Source organism: Phocoena sinus, chromosome 1 (genome assembly GCF_008692025.1).
Source record: "Phocoena sinus isolate mPhoSin1 chromosome 1, mPhoSin1.pri, whole genome shotgun sequence".
Classification (NCBI taxonomy): Eukaryota; Metazoa; Chordata; class Mammalia; order Artiodactyla; family Phocoenidae; genus Phocoena; species Phocoena sinus.
Window position 1 is genome coordinate 154982032 of NC_045763.1, and position 17242 is coordinate 154999273.

General features: G+C 34.9%; 1 protein-coding gene across 8 annotated transcripts in view; it reads right to left on the minus strand.

Moving 5' to 3' along the window:
• Positions 1-365: 365 nt before the first annotated feature.
• Positions 366-17242, minus strand: part of RGS7 (regulator of G protein signaling 7) — a 631374-nt gene continuing 614497 nt past the window's right edge. For 6 of the 8 annotated variants that reach the window (XM_032623456.1, XM_032623442.1, XM_032623472.1 and 3 more), the window contains one exon: positions 6991-7203. In XM_032623456.1, coding sequence (XP_032479347.1) covers positions 7150-7203 — 54 coding nt within the window. In that variant the 3' untranslated portion in view covers positions 6991-7149. Of the gene's footprint in view, positions 1056-6990; positions 7204-17242 lie in introns of those variants that run through there. The other 2 variants (XM_032623464.1, XR_004348551.1) reach the window with 2 other exon arrangements.

Sequence of the window (17242 nt, forward strand, 5' to 3'; positions counted from 1 at the left end):
GCAGTTTAGAGTTATACTTAAAGAAAAGAATCTGTTCCTGAGTTGAAAAGTCACACTAAAACATAATTCTAATGAAATATGCATTTGTAAAACATAGCGATGCATATTCATAATTAGAAAGACCTCATAAATAGCTCTGAAAATGTGGAAGGCCAATTTGTGTTGTTTTCCAGGGGAGCAAAAGCATCTCCCTGATCCTGGGTGAGCTCCCAGATGAATCACTTTCATTCTGCTCCTGGCTGCTGCACCATCCAAGCTTATCTTGAAACCCTGAAATGAACTTCCAGGGTGAGAGCTTACATTGTGACTACATTTGTTGATGCTTTCTCAGCATTTTCATTTTCAATTAGCACAGAAGTCAAAAGTTACAAAAGCAACGAGATTATGCATCTTTTAATGAAAGATAAAACAACAATATAAACATTCACAAATTTACAGAGAAGGGATCAACTTTAATACATTTCGAGTAAAAGGTGTTTCATTTAAATATGGTATAAAAATAAATGCGAGAAACATTAACCAAGAATATACAGACAAAGACATAAGCTTGTTTCTGACTGTGATATATTGGTGAAATGAAACTTTCTGTGCTAATTTATTTAATAAATGTGAAGCTGTATGTATACTTATTGATATATGCTTTTTTTCCTTTTATAATTCTTCCAGTTTGTGACTGAATTTTTAGTGAACTGTGTGTCTAGAAGAAGCTTTAAGATAGAGAGAAAGGGGGGAAAAAGATTTACTTCACTTGAATTGTTAAAAAAGGAAAAGACACAGATCCAGCTTAGTACAAGGAGGAAGTTAGCAGACATTTTGAAATGGAGGCATCGAGATGGTAGAGTCCCTTGGAGATGGCAGTGCCTTAATGTACACAAAGAAAGAACAATTCAGGTCCTTTGCTCATGCAACATCTTGGTCTAATGTCCTCTGCTGCAGGTAACAACAAAGAACTACAAAGTATATGCAATGACTCCAGTTCACTTTCATGCTACAAGATGATCCTTTTAATAAGACTGAACGAGGCTTGTTAACCTCTTTGACGTGAGAGATTTCCCCTGAGAAAAAAATATAAACAAGAAAAAAAAAACAATATGATCACTGAAAACCTGCTTATGAGTAGCATCTATTTATTGCAGCTGATTTTGTGCAAGGGTCAAAATGGAACCCTTTAGGTGCATCTTAGTTCAAACTTCATGACCAAGTTCCCTCCCTCCCTCCACCGACACATCAAACAAAATGATCCTCCGTTCTTCCATCTTCCCACCCCTCCCACCCACTTCCTCCCCACTGCAAACAGACTGATGGGTTCACAGCACAAATCAGCAAATCATAAAACATGTCCAAAATGTTCCACTGAGGCTTAGCGATGATGCAACACCTAGGTTTGCAACTGGTTATAAACATGTTACAACAAACCTTAGGAAGCTGCTCTGCAATGTGAATGCATTCTTGTTCCACTGCTGAAATTAGTGTTGCATTTATAAATATCTAGGTATGCAGAGGGTATGATTTAATTAAATAAAATGATTTTTGAGGGTGAGATTGCTGGAAACTCAAGATTGAGTCTATTCCCTAACCTATATGGTAATGGAAAAACAAACAACCAGTGCCAATTATACATCTAAAGATAAAAGTCTATTTGTTCTGTACTTCAAACTGTGGACACCTTCCTTTTCCACTTGATTTCTTCCAACCCTAATCCCAGAGAAATCCCATATATTCTGATTCTACATTTTATGTTAATACCTACTATACATATTCACTTTTTGAAAACCTTGATAATCAAAACTGTCCCTGTAAATTACAAATACTCTAGAGAGGTAAGAAATTTTAAATTTCTGATCAGAATAGCAGATCATTAATTGGTTATTTATGTTTTATCCCTCATTGTATGTTCTAGTATAAAAATAGGTGGAATTTGTACTTCTCAGAGGATAAAATAATAATGGAAAAATCAAAAGATGTTTTAAGAAATATAATATTTAGTAATAACTTAGTCACAGCAATAGTCTTGATTTACCACCTAATGAGGCTCAGAGTTTGATAAATGGGTGGTATGGTTTGGGGAGAGGAATCAGCATTCATGACCATATTTTGGGAAAAGAATGATATATTTAAGAAATTGTTAATAATTCCAAAATCAAGCTTTCCTTACATACTGTACAGTAACTGACAAGGCCTTTTTGTATACTTGAACAGCAGTGATGAAAACGAAGCATCATTCTCTTTTAATTGGAGAAAGGGTTCAAAACTTAGTTTTTAGCAACTGATAGTAAAAGATCCAAAGTTTAGAAAAGATCTTTCCCACTTAGCTATGCTCTAATCACTCTATGGGAAGAAAAATATGAACGAAAACAAAGATTTTTAATAGTACACCCTACTTTACATTGGCCTTATAAACAAAATATGCTTTGTTTCTTCTTGCCACCACTTCTGTGCCTGTTTCCTCATTCATTCAATGGGGATAATAGTAGTACCTATTTTTAAAGCTTGTTGTGAAGAATAATACAAGTAAATTACTTAAAACTGTTCTCAGAACATTCTGTGTACTCAGTTTATGTTACCTTTTACCTTATTATATTATTATTATTATTATTATTCTTTCTCATTAGGACACTGAGCCCCAAAGTCACAGTTCTGACTCTGAGAAGAGCAGAAAATTTCTCATGCATTGGAAGCTGAAATTATACTACTTTTAACACTCCAAACCTGAGCAATAGGTTAATCAAATAATGTTGGAATAGAAAAACTACTTTTCTATACTTGAAGACTATATTATTTCATATATTTACTACTGTTTTATGTTATTAACATGTGTGCGTATATATTCATTCTGAGGCTAACGTATTTTTAAAAAGTGCTTACTGTTTCTAGTGCCATTTGTGAGATGGCGAGAACCATATACTGGTTGAAGCATAAGAGTGAATTCTTATACAGTTGAGGAGGAGGATAAAGATGTTAATATAAAACTATTTATTTTAAAACTACAGATTAATGTAATTTGGTTCAAACTATTGAGAAGATGAATAGCATAGTTACACTGAAATAGGAAGCCATTTACAACTCAGAGTCATTTTTCATTTGGATGGGTGGAAACTGTGTCATCTCTGTAAATGTAACAAATAGTAACATTGTTCTCTTTCTACTTTTTCCCCCCAAATATCCTTGAAGCTATTAGTATTTGTCCTGGTATAGGCTTCATTAAAAGGGGGGGAGGTAAAAGTTTAGCTTGATAAGCTGTTGTCCCAGGAGATAATTTAAAAACACTCATTCATGGAATGAGGCCTACAGTAAACCTCGGATTTGTGATAATAGGAAAACAGATGAACAGAAATGGGAGAACACATGTATACGTCTTAACATAGCCACACAATGAAACACTTATGAGATATGGACTCACCAAATATGTAATAAGGGTATTTGTTCTGTGTATTGAGGCAATTAAAAGGCAAATTTGGGTGTAACTAATAGTAAAAAGAACTTAAGTGCCCCACTCAGGGGTCAAAGTAAATAGCATGGACACCCAAGTGAGTCATCTAGATTTGAAGACCTAGATTACTTGGATCTATCTGTAAGCCCTGTGCAAATCTTGCCTTTTTCACATACTGGAAAGAAAAATACCTAGGTGCTCTCTAGTGCACAAAGAAATACCAGTTGCTCACTCTACTGGAAAATCTTAAAAAGAACACTAATCCTTTCTTGAGGGTAGGAAATAATATAATTGCACATCAGATATTTTGTAACAATCCTTTACAGTGAGGTTCCTTGGAGGCTGTATGAAATCACCTTAAAAGATAATTCTGCTAATTATCTTTTCATAATTTTTCTAAGTTGAAGAATCTGGGAAATTTTCTTTTTTTTTGGAAATTTTCATAGTTAAGTTCTAAAATCTTAATTCTAGAAACTAAAAGGGCTAAAAATCCCTTACCAATAGCAGCTTTTACCAGATTGCTTACAACTGAATTCCATATGAATAATAATTATTTTTAACCAAATGACTACATTTGTGTTATATGATTTATACCCTTTCTTTTCTAAAGGAAAAGAATTTGAAAAAGAATAGATACATATAATGTATAACTGAATCACTTTGCTGTACACCTGAGACTAACAGAACATTGTTAATCAACTATACTCCAATATAAAATAAAAATTAAAAATAATAAAGGAAATAGATTATATTGTAAATGGAAATCCATAGAGAAAGACAAAGACAGAAACTCAAAACAAAACAAAATAAAAACTCAAGATCCTATGAGATTTTGTAATATCTAGTTAATGGACAGTATGCTAGCAAAAGAAGCACATGATCAATTTCAGGACAAAATTAACCTGACTTTAACTGGCACTTAAGTGAAGACAGAGCCTCTGGCTAATCTACAATACAGCTACCACATAAACAAAGAAGGTTTTCTAGTGTCTCAATAAAATTTCATCTCCACCAAACCAATTCCTTCCTATCTTAAATGTTGCAGAGAGATTTTGTTATAATTAGGAATATAAAACTCCCCTAAACAAAACTACCTATTGCCGGTTCTTTGCCTTCTCAAGTTAACTATCAAAAGTTATGAATTTCACCTGATTTTTAACATCTTTCTTGGTCTTAAAGTGATAACATAAAGTTGACAAAGAGCTGTGAGCCAGTAGAAATGGACATAAAGGTCAGGCTCTTAGCTCCAGTCTGAGAGCCTTGAGATGGAGGCAAATTTCCACACTCCTTTCCTGCAGACACTAATCCATAAAGGAAGTAGAGAGAAGCTATATTTGCTTGAGTGACCAACTATTTGTTTTATTACTGTCATAAAAACATACAGCAGTCTTTCTGAGTCTACAGGACACTAAACAAACCAACGGTAAATGAAGGGATGGATTTTTAGAAGATAGGCATGAAAGAGCTTAAAGAGAAGAATAGGAAATTATCAGCATCTTTTGGATTTAAAAAGATGTTAACATCTTAACTCTTATAATTCCTACTTGTGTGTTTCTTATCACTGCCTCCTAGTCTTTCCCATATGTTGCTGTAGACTTAAAAGTATATTCTAGAATGCCATGTAGGCTCCAGAGGCCACAGTAAGAGGCTGAGACCAAGAGAGGGCAAATCTTGTCATTGACTTTCTACTGGTGTATATGACCCAGTTGTCTAACCTGTGCTCAGCCCCACAGCTGTGTAATAAAAAGAGCTGACTGTTTGGTGGTAATGAGATGCTGTTGGACTAGAGATAGGACATGTATGCTCTTAAAACAGGTTGAACTAAAGGATGTTATCTGTTTACTCTTACTCTCATACTGAAAATTGCCCTGGTTTCACTTAAAAAATATAAATGTCTTTGCCTGGGTTTCAAAATCCTTCATAACCTGGTTTCCCTGGCCTTTCAAACTACCTACTGTCACTTCACAGAATGGTTCTTTGGCTGGCTTTTGCACTTATTACTCTCTCAGCTCAGGTTCTACTCAGTCTTCAGTTAAACTTCTTACTCAGGTTTTGGCTGAAGTCTTCTAATTGCCCCTTAAGTTCTTCTGCAGTTTCCCTCTCTGGACTCTTTGCCAGTACTTGTACATTTTTTGTACATGCTATTTTGTACAATTCTCTAAGTTACCTGGCTTGGTGAAGCAATTGATACCTGTTAAGCAATATTAATATTATAGAAGTCCCCAAATATGTGCTTGCTTTGCATGAGCTGAGTTCCTTGGCTGGAAATCACATTTTAAGAATAAGCTTCTAGAAACCAGGGTAACGAGATTCAAATGTATTGGGACAAGTAACTTTTATCTTGGGGGAGGAGAGGCAAGGTAGGATGAGAAATGGGAGCACTTGGTCACACCCTATTAAATAATTAAGTGGCGGAATTTGGGTCTTTTCAACTCCTATTTTGCCCTGGTTGTTCATATCAATGAAACTAACCGGGAATGTGTTAAGAAGGAAATGAACTAGGCTAGGAGTTTGGAAAGACCTTCCCTGCTTTAAATGAAACCAAGCCTCCTAGGTTAATTTGCAGGTGAGTTTACTGAATCACCAGTGAATAATTTTAGCAAAACTGCAAAGTGTGAGTTTCAATACAATTAAAGAAAGCTCAATTATTGAGATTTAAGAAAGAAAGGAAGGAAAGGAGGAAGAAAGAAAGGAAGGGGGTTCTGTAGCTAGTTTGGAGGCTGGTATATTTAATGTTGAATGCTGGAAAAAATTCTGTTATTATGTACTTAAAAGAGATGGTTTATGAATACATTTATATGTAAGCACTTATTACTAGCTCCCTGTGTGGTTTGAGATAGAAAAAGTAAAGCCAAATACTTTCATTTCCTTAGTTAAGAATAGTTTCCTGATATAAAAAGTGTCTATCCATTTGAGAAAATGAGGAAAACATAGAAAAATATAAAGAGAAATAAACTTTACCCAAAATACAGTTATTTACATGCTAATATATCATTTTACTTTTTAATACAAAAATGCTATTTTATTTTATTTTTTTTTTACAAAACTGATATTATACTGTGAATAGTATTATGGCTTATGATTAACATGCTTATTAAAATGATCCTATTTTGATCAATTAACCATGTAACATATATTTCTTCAAAAACAATGTTTTGTTGAAATTCATGACATTAGTGGGAAAGGAAATCAATTTAGAAAGATGCTACCAACATTAAGGAAAAAATTACATATCATAGAATAGATCAAAGTATATCAGGGTGTGTTGCACATAATAAGGGAATGTATTGTTTCTGAAATGTTATTTTCGTCCTACACACATATAAATGTACAGAAGTACAGTTTGTATAGGGTTTCCCTGGTGGCGCAGTGGTTGAGAGTCAGCCTGCCGATGCAGGGGACGTAGGTTCGTGTCCCGGTCGGGGAAGATCCCACATGCCGCGGAGCGGCTGGGCCCGTGAGCCATGGCCGCTGAGCCTGCGTGTCCGGAGCCTGTGCTCCGCAGCGGGAGAGGCCACAACAGTGAGAGGACCGAATACCGAAAAAAAAAAAAAAAAAACTGTTGAAGACCTTTGCTCATTTTTCTAATGACATAGTGCTCTTCTGATTATTTTTTTGATAAGAACTCCCCATATAAACCATATTAGATCTTTGTCATATACACGCTCATTTACTCATTTTAAAAAAGAGTTTACCAGACTTGAGGACAGGAAGTTGCTTTAAACAAAGCTTCTTGGACTAAGTAAGGCATTTAGCAGTCTTTCATGGTATCTCTGTGGATGACACAGAAAAAGGTGAGGTTCATAACTAAATAAACAACTACCTTCAAGGTGTGCTAATTTTTGGAGTAGTGGAACTCTGTCTTGATTCCACATTTTAATCAATAATTTGCATTATTAAACTGATGGAATTCTGCTAAAATGAATGTATGATGCCAATTTGCTAATCTTAGTTAAAAGACAGGGTAACAAAGAGATATTCCAAAAAATTATGTAAGGCTATAACTTACAAGATAAAACTTAATGGAAAGAAGGATAAAGAACCAAACTTACATGAAAATTAATAAACAAACAATAAACCAATCTAGCAGTAAAAGAGAAGATTGGGGAGATGTAATCTGAGCTCACAAGAAAAAAAATTCTAGATTAAAAAAATTTTTAAGCCCCAAATAACCCTACAATTTGATATGGCTGCTGTGACTGGGAGCTGGGGTGGGGAAGCTGATACAATGCTTGGACTGGATTGTAAAAGTTACATATGTTCTTTCTTTCCTGTTGGGCAGATAATATTTCCAATCTATGCTGGTTTGGTTACTTCTCAAGTATTGTGTTCCGTTATCAGTTTTGGAGGACTACTGATTAACTGGGGTGGATATAGGAGGTGAGCAATTAAGGTGGTGAAAGAACATGAGATTATTGAATGAGAAAACATTAGAAGCCCACTTTCCCAATGCAAGGCTCACTCAGATTTAATTTGATTGCAATTTTAAGGCAAGTTTATTAAGTCTTGTTAAGTGTTCAGCTTAGTTTTCATAGAAATATCTTTTTCTTTTCATACTCAAATTTCAGCAGCTTATATGACATTTACATAAATTATGTAATTACTATAAGTTCAATTATGGTAAACAGCTATGGGAACAAACACAATTGACTCATCCATGTAATTCAAATGCTGCTTGCAAAATGTGTGAGCAAAACTGGAGAGTAGCCTCTCAGATGTGACACTAGGTGTGCCCTTGGCACCTATCAGTGGGGAGAGTGGAGGGAATCTGTTAGGCTAGGGCAGTGGTTTTCGAAGTGTGGTCTCCAAACTGGTAGTATCAGTATCACTTGAGAATTATTAAAAAATTAAAATTCTTGGATCTTACCAGAAAACTACTTAATTAGCCTTTCTGAGAGGTGAGGTCTAGCTATCTGTGTTATGAGAAGTTCTCCAAATGATTCTGCTGCAGCTAAAGTGAAGAAGTAAGAACCACTGATCTTTGGTAAGGAGAAGTCCGGCTGCTACCTAGATCATGGTTCTTAAACTGAATTCTGAAGCGCTTGTAAACAGTGAGAGAGAGAGAGAGAGATTCTAACACAGTTTATCTGGGATAAGGTCAAGGAATCTGCATTTTCCAAGCCCCTGGTTATTTTGAGATATGGTATATGGATAGTTGAACCATACAGAAAAACGGTGAACTAGATTTTAACTAATGGAAATAAAAACAAAACTTGAGAGGAGATATAATTACACCTTCAAATAATTCAACAGATGTCTAGATCTACTGGAATGTTTGTATTATTCTGCCTAGCTCCAGGAGACAGAACTAGGATCAATACTCCGAAGTTACCAAAAAGTAGATTATTCTAAAAACAAGGAATGAAATTCTAAAAAATGAAATTAACTACCCCTGCGTTCTAAAGGTACCACGTCTCTGGAACTTATAGGCCAGCAAATGCTGGATGCATACTTGTCATTGAGTCTACAGCAGAGATTCATGCAATGGCTGGGGATTGGACCTGGGGAAATTGATGCCTCTAAATCCCTTTTCAATTTTGAGACTCCAAAAATTCATCATTTTCAATGTCTCCCAAAAGTCCTTTGAAGACTTTTAGAATTAGAAAAGATAAAGACTTCCCAATAGTCTTTTCTTTCTGGTGTTGGAAGTATGTTCCTCCTAGATATTAATATGCATATTTCAAGTGAACAGTCTTGATAATGGGTGCTTGCTATCCCTGTTTACATCAGCCATGTCTATCGAGTAATTTTTCTATTGCTGATGAAATAGAAAGAAAAATCTTTAACATCAAAATAAGTAAATTGGAATGAATTGATGAACCAAAAAAATGACGGCTGATCTTTTATTCTCCAGAAATAATAGTCAGTGCAATTTAGAAATGGTGTTTTAAACTTCCAGTAATGACCACAAGCTTATTTTCATAATGGTAACTTCTGGACGTCGGAAAACAACAGTGACAAAAACAGCAATCAAAATGTGATGCACAATGCAGAGGATATGGGATTTTGCCCAGTCTGGGCTTGCCTTATGGTACCTGCCAAACACTTGAGAAAACACAGCAGGGTGTTTGTTTATAAACAAAATATATCTAAGTCTATAAACGTGTATGCAATTTAGATAAAGATGTCTATTATCTAGCTATTTTAAGTCACTCATTTTAGAGTTATTGTCTCCAAGTACTAGCATAAATTATGGAAAAGTAAAATTCACTCCCATAGCTGGTCATAAATATAAAAATGGCTTTCTTTTCTGAAAAGTGTTTCATAAAGGAATGCTAATGAACACATACAATGGGACATGTGGGTTTAGAATGGATAACAGCAAATGAGATGGCTTGATGATGATATGGGGCTGCTTAGTAAGTGATTTCATATCTAGATACAATTAAACATATGAATGTATTTTTAGTGGAAATTAAATTTAGACATAATCCCAATCTTTATCAATTTAAGTTCCATTTATATTTTTCCTAGCTATGTAAAACACATTTATAAAAAGAATATGCAAACGTATTGTCCTCAGGCTATTGATGAAATTCTATTTAACTGTATGTAATACTATGAAATTCTATTTAACTCAGGGAGGTAATTGAGATCAATACTGAGATTGATAGTTGACTGTCTTCAAGTACTTGACAAATATTGTAACGTACATAAGCATACACAAATATTCCCCATCTTCTTGCTTTACTCAGCTACAATTTTTCGTCATAGTTGAGTAAAACTTCCATTTCATATACTGTCAAATAAAATAGAAGTGATAATGTAAAATAATTTATTAACTATTATATAACTTTCAATTCCTAATTGAGACAGTCTGAAGTTTATTTTTCTACTATCAACTCTTCCAGTAAACTTAGCTCAAAAATACTGTAGCCTATATGCAAATATACTGGTGCTAAAAGTTGTACTCTTCCTCCTTTACTTCCTCTATCTCATTAACCAAGTTCTTGGCATTATCATCAAATATGAATTAATATAGTAGCTACTGATCCTATCATGTCCTCTTATCTTTAGGTTCTCTTAACTTGCCTTCCACCTTCATCTTCTGCATATATAAAATGGCCCATTGTTTGGATCCAGATTATGAGCTATCTTTTTGATTACCTTATTCTGTACTATATTCCTCTAACTGGAAATCTCCATGGCAGTCTTGCCTGGAACACAATTTGTCAAGTCCTTAGACCCTCTTTCTGGTTCTACCTTTGTTCTCTCCCTCCTTCAGGGCTGCTTACCCCAACTATTTAATAAGTAGATCTCTTGCTTAAGCTTAACTCTTCTTCCTGCCTACTCTGTGTTGCTTTAAGGAAAACTTTCATGATTTACATGAAGTAAGCTAATGGGAAGCTGGTAGGAAACTAGTTCTGTTCATTGAACAGTTAACTTTCATAAGAAGAATGAACCAACTAAGGTATACATGTTAGTGACTATTATTTCTTCTTCTTCTTAACTATTATTATTATTTATATTTGTCATTACTACTATTATTAACTTATTATTATTACCTACTAGCTTCCTATTTTTATTATTTATGTATTCTTAACTAGGAAGAAGGTGCCTGACCCACAATAGGTGCTCAATAAGTATTTTTTTTGTTGTTGGATAAAAGAATCCAATAATGCTTGGACACATGGGTACTACTGGGTTATAAAATTGTTAAATAGAGCCCCCAGGGTGGTCTCCAATTATGCAGGTAGCTGGGGCCTCATGATCACTGGCTTCAACCCAAGGCCTTAGGTACATCAGAGCAGTGCTTTGGGAAATACTATTGAAACTTCTGCCTCTGGCATATATAGCAGCGAAGGGGGAAGTTTACCACTGGGGGTTGTCTACTCAGCAGCCTCAAAACATTCCTTAGGAGCCTCCAGAGTTGTACTGGATGCTCTTTGGCCAAAAACCACTATACAATTTATAGTTTATAGAACCTGAGTGGCAACTTAAGAACTAATGATGCCACTAGGGGAAAATAAAGATATATTGGCGAAACTAAACAGCCTACATAGTTTGATACATTTCACACCAATCAATTTACATCATGCTGCAGGGAACCTAAAACTGCTTTCTCAGGCAAGTTATCACGACACAGCAGTTTCAGTAAAAGAAGATGGATAGCCATATATGTCAACTACAAAATGATAAATGAGATGAGTTTCAGGTCCACTAGAGAAGAAAGAGGAGAATGTAGTTCATTCTTGACCAGACCCACTTTATGTGTTTAATATCTATGGTAGGGAAACCCAATGCCAAGTTTATAAATTATATTTACTTAGGGTGCTCTAGGAGTTTTCTAACATAGTTTTCTATATGAATATACCTATAACCTCAAGCAATAACTATAGCACTCAATCAGAAAAGAATATGCACAAAGTTCTCCTTAGGGTAGATTCACAGGTGCACAAATATAAAATCAAAACCTTCCCTCTCACAGTTTCTAAACTGCTTTTATATCATGATGGATGTTTATGTGAAGCAGATGATCTGCTTCATTATGAGGGATGTTTATGTGAATCGAGGATCTCATTAACTCCATGGAGGTGTAACTATAGTGTAACTTCATTAGTATAAATACAATCTAGAGAATGCCCTTTCTGACTTCATTGTGGTAGAAATTGATATCAAGGGAAGTGAAAGTAAGAACAGGATGTCTTTTTTTTTTTTTTTTTGCGGTACGCGGGCCTCTCACTGCTGTGGCCTCTAGCGCTGGGGAGCACAGGCGGATGCGCAGGCTCAGCGGCCATGGCTCACGGGCCCAGCTGCTCCGGGCATGTGGGATCTTCCCGGACCGGGGCACAAACCCGCGTCCCCTGCATCGGCAGGCGGACTCTCAACCACTGCGCCACCAGGGAAGCCCAGGATGCCTTTTTAACCACAAAGGAGTAGCACATAACCTGTGTAGGGGAGCAAGATTTGCCACCCCAAAATGTCTCTTTGGCATGTGGATTATTTCAAACTGAAAATAACCAAGGCCCAAAACACTCAGGAAGAAATTTTGACCTTCCCCCTGACTGCCTAAAGAATGTAGATAGAGAACCTGTTCCAGGAAGGGAGTAATCACCATAGATAACTATAATATGAACTAGGCAAGGAGATAGGGAGAAACCTAGGAAAGTCTGTTAAAATTCCTCTTTGTGTCCCATTGTTTCTGCATGTCCTACCAAACATTTGCTTTCCCATCTCCATGTCAGTTGCCTTCTTCACATTTGAGGTCCCAAACCACTACCCTCAACATCCTCTTTTGTCTTTAGCGGAAGATATTTAAGTTAAAAGTTTCAGACATTTTGATGAGTTAGTTTTCCTGGGTCTCTCCCATGTATACATATTATTAAACTTTTGATTTTTCTCTTATTAATCTGTCTCATGTCAATTTAATTCTTAGACCAGCCAGAAGAACCTAGAAGGGTAGAAGAAAATTTCTTCTTCCCTGACACCTGTCATATAGTCAAAACTCAATATATGTAGAATGAATGAATAATCTAGGAACTAGTAACATAATATATGAAAACAATGATAAAAATGTAGCATATGAGTGGAACATAGATCACCAGGTCAATCAATTTTCTATATTGGTATTATTCATGGTGAGCAAACCCAGTGACAAGTTTATAAATTTTATTTTTAGGGGCTCTAGGATCCTTTTCCAACAGCTTATCTACACTAATGTGCCCATACAGCAAAGTCTAGAGCACTCAACCAGGAATGCCATGTTTCAATCTTAAGGAGAACCAATGTCCAGCTCAACTGCACAGTTGAGGGGTCTGCATGAGTAGATTTGACACAGCATTGCACTCTTACAGTATTGCTCCATAGCTGGTGTGAGGCTGTATTTCCAAAACCTGGAATCTGTATTATTCATAGGGTTATACTGGGTGGAGAGGGCAGTCTCAGTGTACAATCACAGTGATTATTAGGGTATGCAGAGGAAGTTTCATGCTAGATTTCACATTTAATAAAACCAAGTTAAAAATAATTTGACCAGGGACTAGAAATAATCCATAGTGTTTTTGACAGCGTCTTGAAAAAAAGTGTAAGGCTCCCAGAAAACACTATAATTCTTCAGAGATTGAGGACTAATTGATAAGGAAGCCTGTTATTAATGTGTAACACAAGTGGTTTTGGAAATCAAGAATATGAACTTGGATTTCTGTCTTCTGTGATAAGTTATTTTTCCCTCTAGTGTATCTCTTGCATTAGGGCAAAAGTAAAGATAAGAGAGAGAAAAATAAATAGACATCTCTTCTTTCATAATTTTGCATTCCATTTAACCAAGCAACTCAATTTTTTATGAGTATGAGAAAAAAAATCAGTATTTAACTTGAAGAATGTTTACCACACTTTGAGCTGCAATGACAATGAATAAAGAAATAAATAAATAAGGAACAACATAAATGTCCACCAACAGAGGAATGGAAAAATGCATTATAGGTATATTCATTCAGAAGAATTTCATGCAGTCAATAAATATAATCATGTAGAAGAATATGAAATGACCTGTAAGATATTTCTGATGCAAATTAAGTAAATAAAGCATGTTTCAAAAGCATAATTAAAGTATTTCTTAAGTTTATTTTATTTTATTTATTTATTTATCTATCTATCTATTTATTTATTTTGCACAAGTACTGATTAGAGCTATTTCTGGCTAGAGATATTGTAGATGAAGAAATTAAGGTTCAGCAGTTTAACTGATTTCTAAAAATTCATACAGCAAGAGAAGTGTAAGACTGGGTTTCAAACCTAATATTAACATGTCGGGCTTCCAGGTCTGGGCTTTTTTTTAAACCACACTTTGCTGCTTGTATAAAATCTGCATAAGGTGTATTAACTAGGAACTCCATGATGGGCTTAGAAAAATAGTTTACCTAGATTTAAACAAAAAGAACATTCTAAAAGAACTAAGCATATTGTATCTTTCTCACTTTTAACACTCCAAACAAGTTATAGGATTTATATTTACATTTGTTCTTATCAATACGTATACTAATGATTTATAGAGTTAAATACAGATTTGATTGCAAAAAATCAATCAACTGATTTCAGCGCCAACTCAGTCCTTTTGTTGAAATTCTCTCACACAGTTTCCAAAACTTCTGGTAATTTCAGTCTTGAGAGGGTACCTTACAAGCCCAATGCACTAGCATCAGTACACTGGAGGAGAGGGGGTGGGAGAGCAAAGTGGTCATTATATCTTGTATGTTGATTCTTTTAAGGCTCTGCAGTAAATTGTCTTCACTGAGATAGGGTAAAATTTTTCTCCAAAAGAGGTTAGATTAGGTGAGTTCCTGGAAGTTCAACGTTAACATTCTTTAATTCTCATTTCTACTTCTGTAGCCCAAAGGCAAATTAAGGAGAAGAGGTAATAAGTAATACAATTGGCATTTGGCACTTGATTTATGAATTTTGATTGAAGGTGTAGATGATCAATCCTCTTACTTTGTTTCTCCCCTTATTTCCTATCTGTTCTCCCTTAAGGTTTATATGGCAGACAGATACTTTGATAATTTAATGGTTGGAAAGAAAATAACCGTTACATGAACTTTGTCAAAAGAGAATGAAATCAACTTAATAAGAATAACATTTAAAGGCATGAGAGGACACAGCAACCCTTGAAAAACCTGAAGAAAATTCTCTGATGGCAAGGAAAATAATAAAAAAGTAAATGATAAGAAATGAGATTTCTTGGACAACAAGCCAAGGTGAAGGTATTACACAAATGTGAGTTATTTTTATCCCTCCAGTGTTGGGTATAATGAGAAGAAAAGGAGTAGTCTACAAAGTAATTAATTTAAAGTCAGAAAACATTGCTTCTAGGTCTGGCCCTAACACTCAACAATTGATTAATATTGGTGAAATGACTTCACCCCATTAGTCCTCAGTTTGCTTATGTGTGAAATGATGGTAACACCTACCTGACCACCTCCCACGATAGTTGTGTTTGTAAATAACAACAACAAAAATACAAACAAAAAGTAATGACTGTCCTTGGAACATTGTAAAATGCTATACAGCTGTTAGCTGTTTACTATAATTATTCTCTAAAGTGCCTGCAAGAATTTATTAACCTCAGTAACCAATGGGATTTCCAATGGTATTAGGAAGAGCTGTCAAGCAAAACGTTTTTGACTCTTGTGTGAAACAAAACAGTGATGCCATTTTTATAAGCCAGGTTATAAAAATAACTATGCTGAAATGTAAATAAACTTCTACATATAAACACTAACGGAAATGGACTCAGATTCCAGAGGAGGTTATCATCAAGTGGAAAGATTTATCTGTCTTCTACCATTGGAAGAGCAAGGTGATCAGTGTAGAAAGAAAGAATTTGGGAACAAAATAAATTTGGGGTTAGTGCTAGCTCCTTAACTAACTGTATGATTCTGGGAAAATTAAGTAACTCCTCTGACCTTTCAGTGTTCTCACCTGTAAAATGGGTAAAATAATGAGTATTATATTACCTAACTTGTAGGTTCAGATTAAATTAGATAATATAAAGTGCCTAGTACAGAGCCTGGCACATGGCAGGCACTCAGTGAATGTGAGTTATTATCATTATCTCACTTTGCCTAGTTCCTTTTACAGTCTACACACTTATTTACCTGTAATTCCCCAAGTCCATTTCTTTCTTGGATACTCTATGTTGTAGCCTCCCCGTATTTACCAGAGCAACCTGCACATAGAACTCTTTTAAAATGTTTATTTAAACTGTGTCTTTCCTCCATTATGTCTATCTGATAATAAAATCACTCATTCTTTATCTTGTGTTAAAATCATTTTATTGATCCTATAAAGGTATTCCATAAAATATATGATGTTAAGTACTTAGGATGGCTAACGCAACTTCTGACCCTAAAAGTAACCATATTATGGAGGAACACTGAACCAAGGGGAAATAAAAAAATAAATGAAAATAGAAAGTTAAAGGGAACTTTAAATAGAAATTAACCATCATAAGACAATGGTATACAGTTAATATTTAAAATTTTTGTATATAAATAATTTTCAGGATGGAAATTTATTGCTCATAACTAATTAAATAAATGTTATCATTCATAATCTACTGAGGAAATCAGAGAGTCTTTCTAATTTTCTTACTCCATTTCTTTAGAGTACTACCAAAACAAAATATTCAATAAAAACATTACTTTTTATTTTCCTGGATGGAAAAGGATTAACCCTAAACAATTGTGTCTGAAGGTTATCTGAAATTTATCAGTATGTTGTGTGTATATATGTGTTATGGTATGAATGTTACTCAACTTCTCTTTCTTCAGTAATCCCAGCCTTTTTTCCCCCTTCTTCTTAAAAGGATGGTTGCCTTTCTTGGCCTAATGAAATCCTATTTATCCAGTTAAATGTAACTTCTTCTGGGAATTCTCACATTACCCATGGACCCTCCCTATCCACCCTAATACAAGTTGAAATAGTTTATCTTTCTCCTGCACAACATAACATTTTGTCTATATCATTATGTACCTTAGCAATTGAGGTCTTTTTCCTAAGACATAGCAATGTCTGCAGTATAGTTGGCACTTGGCATATAAATTTTGGTTGAAGGTGTAGATGATTAATTCTCTCTTTCCTTATTTCCTACTGATCCTTTCTTAAAGTTTGCAATGAGTTACAATGTGGTCCTACTTTAAGAATTGGGGAAGTTGGTGAGATTTGGGGATGGTGTTGGAGGAAAGACAACCATTTTGCTTCCCCTTTCCATATTCCTTAATTTGCATTATATGTTTTTAATTATATTACAGAAATTTCCAATCCAATCTCAAGAACAATATTCTGTCAGCGTTACGTTAGAAAAGAATGAATTTG